The sequence below is a fragment of the Megascapheus bottae genome, chromosome 33, assembly GCF_031878675.1.
Source record: "Megascapheus bottae isolate mThoBot1 chromosome 33, mThoBot2.hap1, whole genome shotgun sequence".
Classification (NCBI taxonomy): Eukaryota; Metazoa; Chordata; class Mammalia; order Rodentia; family Geomyidae; genus Megascapheus; species Megascapheus bottae.
This window is the reverse complement of record NC_143541.1, coordinates 7,849,768-7,863,701: the sequence shown is the minus strand read 5'-3', so window position 1 is coordinate 7,863,701 and position 13,934 is coordinate 7,849,768. Positions and strand designations below refer to the sequence as shown.

The 13,934-nt window shown below is 55.7% G+C and overlaps 1 protein-coding gene across 2 annotated transcripts in view; it reads right to left on the bottom strand.

The window, feature by feature from the left end:
- Positions 1 to 13,934, bottom strand: part of Grip2 (glutamate receptor interacting protein 2) — a 59,967-nt gene that overhangs the window by 20,830 nt on the left and 25,203 nt on the right. The window contains exon 1 of one of the 2 annotated variants that reach the window (XM_090323951.1): positions 2,970 to 3,009. The exons of the other annotated variant lie outside the window; for it this stretch is intronic. Coding sequence (XP_090180077.1) covers positions 2,970 to 3,009 — 40 coding nt within the window. Of the gene's footprint in view, positions 1 to 2,969; positions 3,010 to 13,934 lie in introns of those variants that run through there. 2 annotated transcript variants of the gene reach the window in all.

The following is a 13,934-nucleotide window of genomic DNA, read 5'->3' as shown; positions in this document are numbered from 1 at the left end:
GCCTAAGGGAACTTTCCAGGAGCCCACCGCAGTCCTGGGGCCCCTTTGCTTGGGGCGGCTTCCTGCTGCTTGTCCAGAACTCCTCTTCAGGATCCTTGTGGCTGCCGCAGGGCGGAGGAGAATGGGGACAAGTGACAGACAGGGCTTCCGGGCCCAGGCAAGAGGGGGCCTGCAACACATTCTCCTTCCCGGGGAAATGGCAGAGTGTGAGAGCACCCACGGGTGGAAGCCTCCAAGGACAGGGCTGTGGCTCAGCGCTGGAGCCTACCACATGCCAGCTCCCAGCACCGGGAAAATCAAATCAACTCTGCAGCAGCCAGGGATAAAAGGCGCGGGAGCCCCCCAGCGAGGCCCCTTCCCGAGCCCGGCCTGCCGCAAGTGCACATGGGACACATGAAATTCTCTGGGGAGCACAGAGGGGAGACGTTCTCTAATGCCCCTCGTTGTGGTCAGCTGTACAGATGAGAGCACTGTATGTGGCTTCCAGCTGGGCAGATTGGGGGGGACAAGAGCTGCTGTCAACTGCTGGAGAGGGGGCCAGCCCCACAGCCCTCCTCCTGCTCTCCCTCTCCCCCACACCCTAGAGCATCCCCTCCTTTTAGCCACAGCACTGGGGCCTGCCTGGCAGCCTGGAGTTGCCCCCTGCCAACACCCCTCTCCCTCTCCAAGGGTAAAGGTGGCTCACACTTCACAGGCTTGACAGGCTGCATTCTGGGGCTACACCCTCTTGCCTCTCCCTCAAGCAGGCAATATCCAGGGACCTGAAAACCATGCTACCAACAGAACCATTTCATTCACTAAAGTGGCCAACTGGAGCAGGGAGGGTAAGTGCTTGCTGGGGCCAGAATGGGCAGTCTTGCCTCACCATCTCACCTCACCTAGTGCTCTCCCCTTTCCTGTTCCACTCCACTTCTACTCTGGACCCTTTTAGGTACCTACCCCAGGGCCTTTGTACTGGCTGTTCTCTGCCTGGAAGTTCCCTCCTTCACTTTCTTGCACAAACATATAGGAATGTCCCCCCCTGGAGGAGTGATGACTTGCACACTCACCATCCATCAGCCCCCCCCTTTACACTCACCGATCTTTTGTACTATCTGCCTGTGCTTCTAGGATGTCAGCAGGGGAGAAGCAAGCAGTCGGCTGGCTCACAGCCGGCACACAGTAAGGACCAACAAATCTTCCTTGAATTCAGTTCCCATTACAAACGAGCAGAACGGAGATCGAAGAGCTGGAATGAGGTCCCCCAAAATCTAAAGACTAGGAAGAGGCAGAGCCCAGATGGGAACCCACACCTTTCTGGCTCGGGGCTCCCAGCTGTTTACCCCTGAAGACCCCAGGGCTGAGCAGTCCTCGAGGGGACATTGGGCAGCCATGCCCTGTCTGAGCGCCCTAGGTTCTTGCTGGGCAGCAAGTGATTGCTCAGGCCTAGGAGACCCGGAGCCTGGGAACAAAGACATCTTTGTGGCTGGGGAGTCAGAGGAGGCCGCCCACCCCAGAGGCAGGAGAGCAGATAGTGGTAGGACTTCCTGCCTTCGTTTGCATGTGGCCCACAGTGCGTGCCCTCGCCCCAGTCCACCTGGAGGGTCTCCATCTGCCTCACAACGTCTCTGGGGCAGCAGTAGGTGAGTGAGCTCCCAGGAGGCACCTGGACGTACCCACCCAGACAGACAGACAGACAGCACGGGACCAGGCCTTGCCCCCAGTTCTCAAGAGGCACCCAGGAGTGGTCCACTCCCCCCGGTGTGTGGTGGGGAGGTATACACTGGCCCCCTGACTGTGTGGGCTGTCCTCACTGGCTCTAGGGAAGGCCACGTGACCGGGCCCAGCCAATGATTGGTGAGCAGTGGGTGTGTGATTCAAGTTGGGCCAATGGGAGCCAGTCCCCGAGACACTGGTTGCAAGTGTAGGGGAAAAAAAGTGTAAGGAAAGCTCTCTTTCCTTAGGGATGGGGGAGCTGACTGACCTTCAGCTTGAAGAGTCCTGCTGGAAATGAGGCAGAGCAACAGGGGAGACCCAGACTCATAATCATGTTCACTGAGCTCCTGGATCTTGCTGTCCCTGAAGCTCTATTTTTGGACTTCAATAAAAAGAAGTGTTGGGACTGAAGTCACCTGAGGCAGGTGTTAGGGAGGAGACTACCACCTGGGGCAAAGTAAGTCCACAAAGAGAGAAAATGCCAAGGAGATGTGGAAAGTTCTCGGGGCCGGGTCAGGAGTGTTGTCAACTCCTCCCTGAGCCCTGGTGGCGCTCACACCTCCGCAGGTAGAGGCCACAGCTGCTCCACCTGGACATGGACTCGAGTGGAGATTTGGATAGGAGAGGGGCTGGTGGAAATCCTTCACTTGTGGCTGTGGAACCAGGCACCTCCCTCTCCCACACAGGGCCTTGGTTTCCCCACCTGTAAAATGGGAAGAATGACTGCTTGCCCACGCTGCTGTTATGAGGAGAAAGAAATGCATAGAAAGAACTTCAAAAACAGCCTCACCCAAAGAAGATGAGGCTGGTCCAGAAGGCTGAGGCTTGAGAGATAGACAGACGGGTGGATGGATGCATGCATGGAGGGAACAACCCCATCTGCCCAACAGCCTCTCCCCAGGTCCCCGCCTCAGCAAGCCAGGAATGCAGCAGCAGCTCCCCACCCCTCTGCTCAATTCCTGGATCCCAGTCCAGCCTCTTGCCCAGGGAAGGGGGGGCCTGGCTTCCTGACACTGGAGGGAGGAGCAGGCTGAGTCCTCCCTCGTGCAGCCCTACAAGCTCCAAGCCCCCCTACAGCCTCAGGCTAGGACCTTCCAGAGATGGGGGTGGGGGGCGGGACAGAGCCTCCTCCGTGCCCACCTGGCCCGGATGCCATGCCCCCTTCCCACTCCTGTCCCCCAGGTCCACAGCAAGGCAGTGTCGGTCCTGACCCTCACCGTCCCACCGTCCCCTCTGTCACCACAGGGCTGCGGCCCCCCCAGCCCATTCCATACCTGCTTCTCCCAGGCTGTCCCGGCCGAGCCCGCACAGCATGTGGTGCTGTCCTGCCTTCTGCCCACCAACTGGATCCCTCCCCTGCTGCCCGCCTGGCTCCGAGGAGGAGAAGGAGTGTGCTCCCTCCCACTGGCTGGGCAAGTCCACCCTCGGCACTTAAAGGGACACAGCTGGCACTGGCTGTTGGCTCCGCAATGAAGTCCATGGCTCCCCAGCCCCTCAGCCAAGGCTGGACAGGGTTCATAGAGGAAAGCCGCTGTCCAGCCCACCCCAGAGCTCCTCCATGCGCAGACCCTATGTGCAGGTTCTGTGGGATTCAGGCCCCATCGCCCTCCCAGGTTTTCAGTTTCAATCTGGTAAAGGAGAGTAGTGCTTTCTATACTTTATTTTTTTTTAAATCTACAGTTCCTTTGGCCCTGGTGGCTCACACCTGTAATCCCAGCTCATGGAGGCTGAGAAGGGAGGCTGGCAGTTTAAGGCCCGCTTAAGCAGAAAACCCAGCAAGACTCCATTCCCACCTAGAGATGCTGGCTGCAGTGGTGGCAGTCTGTCATTCTAATCAGGACAGGAGGTCTAAAATAGGTGGATTGTGGTCCAGATACACACCTGGGCAGAAAGATGGGACCACATCTCCCTAAATAACACGAGAAAAACAGGGCTGGAGGTATGGTCCAGCAGTAGAGTGACTGCCCTGGCCTGCAAGAGTGAGGCCCTGAGACCAAACCCCATGGCACTAGACAGATAATCTCAGATCTCAGCAAGGCGGCCCAGAATCCCAGGGTCCTAGGCAGGTCAGGTGACCTCGGGGGACCTCTGAGGATCGTAGCAGCCTCCCCCACCCCAGGCCTGGTACAAAGGCTCTGTCCCCCCTGCATTAGGGCTACAGCATGCCATCTCACCAGAACTGTGTGAAGCCAGTGCACCATGCCAGGTGGAAGATCCACCCACCCCTGGGCTTGATGGGCAGGCGCAGCTGGTCACAGGCTCTGGCCACAGTTGGCAGGCTGCCCCCTCGCTGCCCCAGCTGCCTCCCTGCCCCAGCCTGCACACACTCAGACCCCCCATGGCAGCCCAAGGCTGACCAGGCAGGTGCTAAGGGACACCCCGCCATCTGTCCGTGAGAGGGGGTACTGTCTGTGCCCACATCCCGCTCCCTCCCCAACACCCCAGGGCAAACACCACCTGGGTGGGTGCTGGGGAAAAGGGCAGAGTGATAGTGCCACATGGTACTGAAAAGTGGGTGCCAACGAGCCATGCAACTGTGTGGTGCACCCAGCCGAATGCAGCAAGACTAAGCCAGGCTCTCGTTCTTGTGTCCTGCACATAAGGGCACCTGTGGTTAGGGCCTGGGGGCTCCTAGGCTCTTCCAGAGCAGCGAGAGCCACCCTGGGCCACTCCCCAGCCTCCTCACGCCAGCCAGCATGCGGGGCACCTCAGAAGAACCCAGGTTCTAAATCCAAGTCTCCCGCTGCTCCCTCCCACATGCCTTCTTCCTTGGTGACTTTGCATGTGTGCTGGGGGCTGGATCCAGGTTCTAGGCACGGTTCCCTCCACTACGGGTGAGGAGGTCAAAGACCCAAGACAGAAGGTGCCAGCCCAGCAGCGCTCGGGAGAGCTCTGGAGGGGAAAGGGTACCAGCTCCATGTGGCCTGTTACCTTGGTGATGGCAGGGAGGGGCTGGCCAAGAAGACTTTGGTCTTTGCCAGGGCACAGAGGGCCCCTCGGAGCCCCAGCTCCACATCAGACAGGAAAGAGGGAGAGTGGAACACTACCCAGCAGACCTCCACCCTGCCCCTGCCTGCAGCCCCGCTGGGGTTCACGTGCAGGGTGCCCAGGCCTTAGGGTCTGTTTTGAATGTTTCCATTGATCTTATGAAGGTGATGTACTCTTTTCCTGGCTTAGGTAACTGTAACCCCTCTGTACGTTTCTTTTTGGACAATACCTCCCCTTCCCTCGCCCTTTCTGCTAGGAAAACATTTGCTCTCCACAGGTGCATGTAAATGGCCGGCTGTGAGAAGCTCTGCCTCATTTCTGTCTCTCTCACTGTGCCTTTGGAATTTACTTTTGTGGACGTGAAGTCCCTGGAAAGGTCATGCCATGGATTACAGAAAGACTTCCGCTTCGCTTTTCTCCAGACACCTCCACACTCAGGCCCTGGGGGACCTGGACAAGAGACAGAGAGGAAAACAGGGTCTTCTGCCTGCCCTGTGCCTAAAAGAGGCTATGGCTGAGAATCACCCACTCCTCACGACTCGGGCCCATGAAGTACTGGGAAAGCTGGCAACCCTGTCTCCATTTTGCCTGTGCGAGCCGTCCTCTCTGCAGTCACCTTGGGTTCCAGGAAGGACAGAGCTGATTCAGAACATTCTTATGACCATGGATGGAAATGACCCCTAGGAAATGCTAGCGCCCCCTTATGGGTAGAGGAGGCCCCAGCAGGCAATGACTACTGGTTTATCCTCACCAGAGACGAGAGAAGCAACTTCTCCAGAGCCTGCTTCTTCCTACAAACAAAAAAAGGACGGAGAAAACGAGCAAGCAGGCTATACTTCCACCTGGACCCCTAAATAATTACGCACACCTCACTTCACGACCCCCGCTCCCTGTGTATTTACACCTATACCTCAGGCCTCTACCAGGAAGATGGCCGATGATAAACTGAGGCTGTGAGGACACACCCTTCTCTGCCCTTCATCACAGCAGTCTCTTGTTACACAAAGCAAAGGCACCAAACCGGAGCTGTAGAATCCCAGGTTGTCCAGTCTTGGGTCTAAAGCTCTGGCTCATAATCAACCCACGAAACACTTCTTTACTTGATTTTTATAACAGAATGAGGGTGAAAACAGCTGCGGATCCATTTTGTTAACAACACAGAACAGAAATACTTTGGCCCAGGAGGTTAAGGTCACGCAGCTGGTAAAGGTGAAGCCAGGCTTGTATCCCATAAGTCTGGCACAGCGTCTTTGTTCTAGCCCTGCTGTGGGCCCCTTTGGGGCTCAAGGGTTCAAAAAAGAAGGGTGGGGGAGTGCAGGTGAGGAGCAAGTGACTAGCTGTCTGGGATACCCTGCTAGAGAGCAGCCATTGAGCTCGACCTTGAAGGACGGGGAAAGCATGTAAAAGAAGGGGGAAGCCATGTGCATCCCTGGACGAGATCCCATGCAGAGGGACAGGAGGAAAACTGAAGACAGAGTCGGCTAGGGCAGTGGTCTACGGAGTGCTCAGTCCTCCAAGCGTGGTCTGCAGGCTACCCTCAGTGACATCACTGTGAAATCTTTGTAGGCATGGACTCTGGCCTTCCCTGGGGCCTGCTGGGTCAAAATCTTGTGTTAACAAGTCCCAGGTGCTGTGCAAGAAGTTTGAGAAGCATTGTATTAAGGAGTCTGGTTTCCACCCGGCAGGCAGAGGGATGAGATTGTAGGGGTGAGGCAAGGGGAAAGAGTCTTTGTAAGGACCTGGGACATTTTGGGACATTCTGGACTGTTCTGGAATGCTTCTGACAGAAGGGAGGACTCTGGGTATGAGAAGCCAGGGCCCCTTCTGGAGCCAAGAGCAGGCCAAGCTGCCGCTGGGCCCCACTCCAGAGACCACCCTTCTCGTGCCACACTGCCAGCCTCTGGAGGCAGAGGAAAGGGAGACAGATTGCAGGGCATGTGCAGTGGCTGGTAGCCAGGCCTGCGAGGCACCCGGGCCTCCTGAAGCTCCCAGTGACAGCATCTGACTGCTGCATGCTTCAGTGGAGGGCACTGGGGAGGTAGCACGGTCCCTGAAACTGGCAGGCAGTTCTTCCAACGTGAGGAGGGGCCCGACAACTCCACATCCCCAGGTTGTGTGAGCTGGCTGGACAGTGGACAGCTGTGTGACCTGAGAAATCACCCCACCCTCTCGGGACCTGAGCTTCTTCAGCTAAGGAATGGAGGCACTCATGCTTTGCGCTGGAAAGGTGCCATGATGCAGGGCCTGGGGGGACCTGAGGCCCAGAGAGGTCACGCTAGAGGCCTCACCAGCACAGAGCTGGGCCCCAGAGCCAGGCCTTCATTCTTCCTCTCAGCTTCTAGAGCTGAATAGATCACAGCAGCAGTAAGCCATGTTCCACATCCACCAGGGGCCCCTGAGTGGCAGCCAGAAATAAAGGCTGGCAGGGAGGAAGGCAGAGATGTCGAATTCAGGAAAAGCAGGTTAAACCCTTATTGCTGTGGCCTGTCGGTCACTGCTTTCTCCCTCCTTCCCCACTCCCAACGCAAGGGCCACGCCTGGACCATGGCCCCCGCCGCCTGGTCCTCCTCAGATCTTGACTATCCATGTTGAACATTTCATACGGCTGGCATTAATGATCCTCTCTGTAAATGTGGGGAAACTAAGGCTCAGCCCGTGATTCCACCAGCCACAGCTGTGGGTTGTGCTGTTGGGTTTGTTCTGGTTCATGCAATGCATCCCACGCCTTTCCTATCCCCATGCTCCCCACCTGGGTGGGGACAGTGCCACCTGAAGACCCACCGAGCCACCATTCCAGGACTGAAGGCAGCCGGCTTCACACAGCCCAGCGCTGCCCTTCCCACCATCAGAACCCGCAGGAAGTCTGGATGACCCCGCGGCCATTTCTACCCAGGCCAGAGGAGGCACACTTCTGAAAAACAATCCACCCCAGGCCCAGACCCCTCCTCTAAAATACACACAGTGAGGCCGGGGTGTCTACCTGCTGCAACGTCCCGGGTTCAATCCCCAGTACCAAGAAAGAAAAGACAAAAAAACAATTGTTTAAAAAATAATGATAATTTTAAAGTACACACAATGATAGGCTGTTTGTTTCTGTGAAGTTTTTGTTAGAAGATCAATGACAGCACAGGCACCTAGAGGTGGTTCACAGATCCAAGGCCCTAGTCCCTCTCTGGTTAACTCATTCACTGGGAGAATGTTAACTGAGCTCGCAGAACCTGCCAGCACCTAAACAGTGAAGGGAGCTAACAGACGCAGCTCTCTTGGAACTTCTTGTCCAGAAGAAAGGCAGAGAGAAAACCAGAGACCCACACAAAGGCAAATATGAGCTCGGAGATGAATGCGGGCTGTGAGAGACACAGGGACAGTGCTGGAGGCACACTCAGGTGGGCAGCGAGAGCCCCCTGGGAGGAGGTGACCTTTTAGCTGAGGAGGAGGAGCGAGGGAAGAAGAGGTTCTGGGCAGATGGACTTGGGGGGTCTGGGAATTGGCAGGAGATACAAGTCCACACAGGGGTCAGGAGAAGAGTCAGACAATTATTCATTTTTCAGGCTGAGTCAGCCTGAATCCCACCTCCCAGCCCCTGGATTCAGTGTTCCCTTCTATCTGAATGCAAATGTCATAGGCAGAGGGAAGGGGTGGGCGCATTTATTGAGCACCTACTCAGCACTCTTTGCTTTCAGGAGCTTTATGAAGTGGGCATTTTGCCCCTCTTTTGCAAAAGAGGAAAACTGTTGTCCAGAGAGATCTCTCTCAGGCTGCACAGCAAAGATGGGCCCAGATAAGGGGCAGGCAAGCTCTTCTTTGGTCCTTTGCACAGGCTCTTCTCTCCACCCTCATTGTTGGTCCCCTTTTGCCCTGAGAGCCCAGTCTCCACTTCCTCCCCCAGGAAGCCACCCTGCCTGCATGCATGGCCCCCCTCACCCTCAGCCTTTTCTTCAACTGTTGCCTTGTTCGCCCCATTTAGTGGGAGACTCTGCAGCCCTGTGCAGACGGTAAATGCCGAGTGACTGAGAGATGATGAAGTTACAACATGAGAAAGAGGCGACTCCTCCCTCTGACACTTCTGACATCCAATGAGGAGTCCTCCCGGCTGCTGTTTGCTTCCACTTGCTCACCCCTGCAGAAGGGAAGCTGGCAAGCTGCACCTCAAGCTGCAGACCCATTTGTACCTCAACAACTGTGAGGGGCAGGAGGGGTGGGGTGTAACAGCACAATCCTGGTTACAGCCTCCTCCCCCCTCCCCCTCCCTGGGAAGAGAGGCCACAGCTCAGACCCTACATGTGGCTTTGAGGGAGACACAGTCTGTGGCTGGATGGGGCGGGTGACCCTTGGATCTTTGTTCTGGGGCTTCCTCCCTCCCCTGCCCTGAGTCTCATGGTCCACGGGAAAACTCAGCCTGTAGCAGTGACTATCCTGGCTGAGCTTGCTGGGCCCCCTCTAGATCTCAGACTGCTCCCTCCTCCAGCAGCCTTTACCAACACATCTCACGGGGCTTTGTGTCTGGAGAGGCCTGGTGCGGGGACCTTGCCCAAGGTCATTCCGTAGGGCTGCCAGCCACCAGCGGTGTGGCTGTGAGAATGCTGACTCTGTGCCCCACCCATCCACCCACCTGCCCACCACATCTGCTTGTGAGTCACCAACACCTCGGCCAAGACAGTGAGATGCGGGGGCTGCAGAGACAAGGTTGCCCCAAGGGCAGAGAGTGGTGAATAGGAGTCAGGGGTGGGGGGGGAGGCTCTCGTCAGGGCCAGGGCACAGAAAGGAAACTGAGGCTGGGAGGAATAGGATCTACTCAGAGGCTCACAAGGAGCTGGGGTCGGCCTGGGTCTCAGTGCCGGGTAGATGGCTGTTCTTTCTGCCCCATTGGGCTGTCTTCCCAGGCTGGCAGCTGGGTGGCAGCAGGCAGCCTTCACAATTATCAGGGCAATTAAGGCGGGCAGATGGTCCTGCAGACTGGGCATTCAAGTTGACAAACGGGATGGCACCGGGGCATTAGCTGACAAGATCCGCACAGGTTCCGGGGAGTAGCTGTGCAGGCACACACCCAGTGTGTCAGTGACGCACGCAGTGTGTCTGGAAGAATCAGGGGCTTGGGCTCTCTGCGTGCTTTGTCTGGCTCAGACTTTGGTTCTGCTGAAAGGCCACGGGCAGAGATGGTGGCTGGGTGTGGAGGGACTGGAGCAGAGAACCCTGCTAGGAGGCTGTCCCAGGGAACCAGGGAAGCGGGGGAGCCAGGCCAGTGGCACGTGTTGAGCATACACTGCTGTGTGCCACCCCTAGCAAGCAAGGAATGCTGGGTAAACTGACCACTGAGGAATGTCCTCCCCACAACCCGGTAGGAGTCTTGCTAGGGCTCCCACTCGGTCAACTTCCTTCTAGGGGTGTGGCCTTGAAAAGCCATTACCTCTTTGAGTCTTAGTTTCCCCAGATGCAATGTCAGCAATTTGATTCCCAGTTCTGAAGCCCATGTGGAGCGCCTCACACGGCGCCTGGCATATGGCCAGTGCCCAAGAAATGCTCATGGTTTCTGGCGCAACTCTGCTATCCCTGGCACTTTGGTGAGGGAAGCAGTTCTATGGTTCCTGAGACACAACAGCTCCTCTGCAATCCTGGTGCCCAGAGCCTGGAGGATGGAGATCCAGGAGGGGGCACTGAATGCCCTGAAGGGGGGGCGTCAGAGCTCAGCTCCCGCTGCTGTCCCAGGTGAGAGGTACCAGGAGCTGGATGTGGGCTGGTGGGGGAGGGGAATGGAGTAGAGATGGAGTAGGGAGATTTGACTTCTGCCCATCTTGTTCTCTATGTTGTACCCCAGGACCTAGAACAGTGCCTGGCTCAATAACCATCTTATTGAATAGTGTATTCAGCGCTGACATCCACTGACTGTTCTCTGTGATCCTCCTCTTTTGCCTGGACCCCACTTCAGCTCCCTCCCTGACACCCTACTTTGTGATCTATAGTCCAAAATCTGCTTCCACACTCAAAGCTGTTCCTTCACTGGCTCTTGTTCAAGAAGCTTCTATGTCTCCCAGCACCCCCAGGACCAATCCAGCCCCCCCCACTCCACCTGGCTCCCTGCCCACCCAGGTTTTCACAGTTCTCTCGGGTAGATCCTACAAGCCTCAGGCACGAGCACAAATGGTTCCCTTCTTGTCTACCTACCACACTTGTACTTATTCTTAAGGTACCAGGAGCCTACATTAATAAGCAAACATACCTCAAGCCAGGGGCTGGTGGCCCACATCTGGAATCTTAGCTACCAGGGAGGATCAAGGACACAGGCCAGCCTGGGCAGGTAAGTTCTTGAGAGATTGCTCAGCTCAGAGAGGGACAAAGCGGTGCACTTGTTATCTTGCCTGCCAGAAAGTTCCAAGACGCAGGACTCAATTTACATCATCATCTGCTGTTCTCCAGGTCCGCAGGGCAGGGGGAGCTCCAGTTTAGAGGCCCAGGATGCACCCCCAGGATGGGTCCCCCCCCCATCCCCAGCTCTCCAGGGAGGAGCTGGCATCTCCTCTGGTGTGTTCCGGTACAGGAATCCCTGGAGAGCTCCAAGGAAAGCCCTGTTCCTGATCCTGTCCCCCTGGCTGACATCGGGCCCTACACAATGGGCTACCAGGGATGGCTAGGGCGTCAGGCTCCAGCCATCTAGATACCAGAGTGGGGCCCCTAACCCCTCCCCTCCCTGTAGGCCCTCAGAGGCTAGAAAATGCTCATAGCCGGTGGGAGAGCCAGCTGGACAGAGCTCCTGGGACAGGTGCGTTACCTGCCTAGTGCCTCAGTTTCCCTCTGCATAGACGACTGCAATGGGCATAGCGTTGGTGGGCACAGTGAAGAACAAAAGAGTGCAAGCCCTCCCTGTACTCAGTGGGGCTGAATTACCATCTTGCGGCCTGGCCATTTCACACTAGTCTTCCACTCCTCCCCTGCTGCCCCATCACCCACGTTGTACAGGGACAGGTGGCAGCCCGGGGGCAGCCAGAGGAGACCCTGTCTGCATGGCCCCTTCCTCCAGCCTTCCGAGAAGATGGGCTGTGGCCCCGGCGCTGTCACCCCCAGACCTCCCGGCCAGCACTTCTGCCCTGGGAGAAGGGGCCTTGGAGATGTGTCCTTCCGCGACCCCGTCCTCCCGCGCCCTCCCGTGCCCCACTGCCGCCGTCCACCTGTACCTTTGGGCCGCCACTTAAGCCACACGGCCTTGGTATGATGCCCCGGCCCCTGCCCGGGCAGGCCCTCCCCCAGCCACCCCTCCCAGCAGCCTGCGGTCCCCCCTGCCGGGGCTCCATGTTCAGATGGCCAGGCTGGCTAGGCCCCTGTCCCACACAGCCATGCGGGTTTGTTACTGACCCCTTGGCAGTCATCTGACCACCGGGCCAGCTGGGTGCCCAGGGTGCTCAGAGTGGGTCTGCTGGACCACAGTCCTGAGCAGAACCCAGCCAGCGCTTGAGACCTCACGATGCCCCACACAACGGGATGTAGACCTTACCAATTATTTTACCCACAAACAGATCATTAAATCATTTTTTTTCAAAATACTATGCCTGGGGCTTGAACTCAGGGCCTGGGCGCTGATCCTGAGCATGTTTTGGTGGAGGCTAGTGGAGCCACAGTGGCTTTATTTGGGGGTGGGGGACGCAGCTAATTGGTAATTAAGAGTCTCATGAATTTTCTTTTTTTTTATTGTAATTAGTAAAAGGGTTACATGATATTTGCCAGATAGAAGGTGCATTAATTCACATACATTGATACCCTTTCACATGTCTTGGTACCTGTTTCCCTCCCCCGAGTCTCATGAATTTTCTTGCCCAGGCTGGCTTCAAACCTTGATCCTCAGATTTCAGCCTCTGGAGTAGCTAGGATTACAGGTGTGAGCCACTGGCTCACCTGAAATTATTTCTTCTATGTCGGGGGCCGAGTAACGCCATGTCTAATAACTTTCTGCTGAGCCAAGGCAAGGCGCAAGAGGCAGGATGCAAGACTTGATTACCATTGGTTACAAATGTGTTATCACTCTGCTGGGACCTACAGCGAGGGTATATTAGCTGGAGGGACTGCCGCAGGAGGGGGTTTTGGAGAGAGAAATTTTCCTGCCTTGATGAAGCTGCGTGGCATCACTGTTTGTGCTCCGGGGAAGGAAGGCTGAGTGCGGGAGGACAGTGGGTCTCTCCTCTCGAGGCTTGGACTGGTCAGAGTGTGTTTTTTCCCCATCCCTCCGACTAGTCAAGAGGGACCCGGGACAAAGGACCCTGACATACTGGCGCCCAACATGGGGCATGACTACGAGTTGAGCCCAAGTGCAAGATACATGGAGGAGTGACTGAAAAACCAGAGAAACCTGCAAGGCACAAAGAAAAAGGAGGGACTGAAAGTCTAGGGAAACCTGAAAGGAAAATGCAGGCTGAAATTGCTCACAGGGAAAAAGAAAAAGACAGGAAGATGAGGAGAAAGAGAGGGACAGAGAAAGAAAAAAGGTGGTAAACAAGAGAAAGGGAAGCAACTACCTACAAAAGTCAAAGAAGAAAGAAAAAAACTTAGACTGAAAACCAGAGGAAAGACAAAAACCCATAAAGAAAGCAAAAGACAAAGAAAAACCCATAAAAAGGGCAAAAGATAGAAAACGGGTACGTGTGAAAGGGATTTTAAAACCAAAAACTCCTCCCAAAGCTAAGGAGAAAAAAGGCAAAGAAGCTGCAGCTGTGTCAAAGCGGAGAGGCAAACACAGAAGCAGCTAGGTGTTGTGACAGTAAAAGATTTTAATAGATCACTCCCAGTCCACCCTCGAAGCGCAGGTCACTTCGGCACGGTGGGGAAACTGAGGAACCTCGCAGAGGGTGAGGCAATAATCATTCCTAGATCATCTCCAAAGCGCAGGTCACTTTGGCACAGTAGAGAGGAACCTTGCGGGAGTCTCTGGCCAGAGCGGTATAAGGGCCAGGCAATAAGGGGTTCGGAAAAAGAACCGGAATAAGGGATTTTTAGACTAGACCCAAAATGGGTTCAGACTGGAAATACCGATATTTTGAGCGAGTATGAATGTGTGTGTGAAAGGGATTTTAGAATAGAACCGGAATGGGTTTAGACTGGAACGACTGATATTCATTTTGCGTGAGTCTAAATAATTTACCCAGTTGCCTTTGTTTTTCAAGTATAAATTTAAGTCTAAACTCAACTTATACGGGAGTAAACAGTTTAAGAACAGGTGAAAAGTGCAGAGACGCTTGGAAAAATACTTGAGAAAGAGAATGAATTAA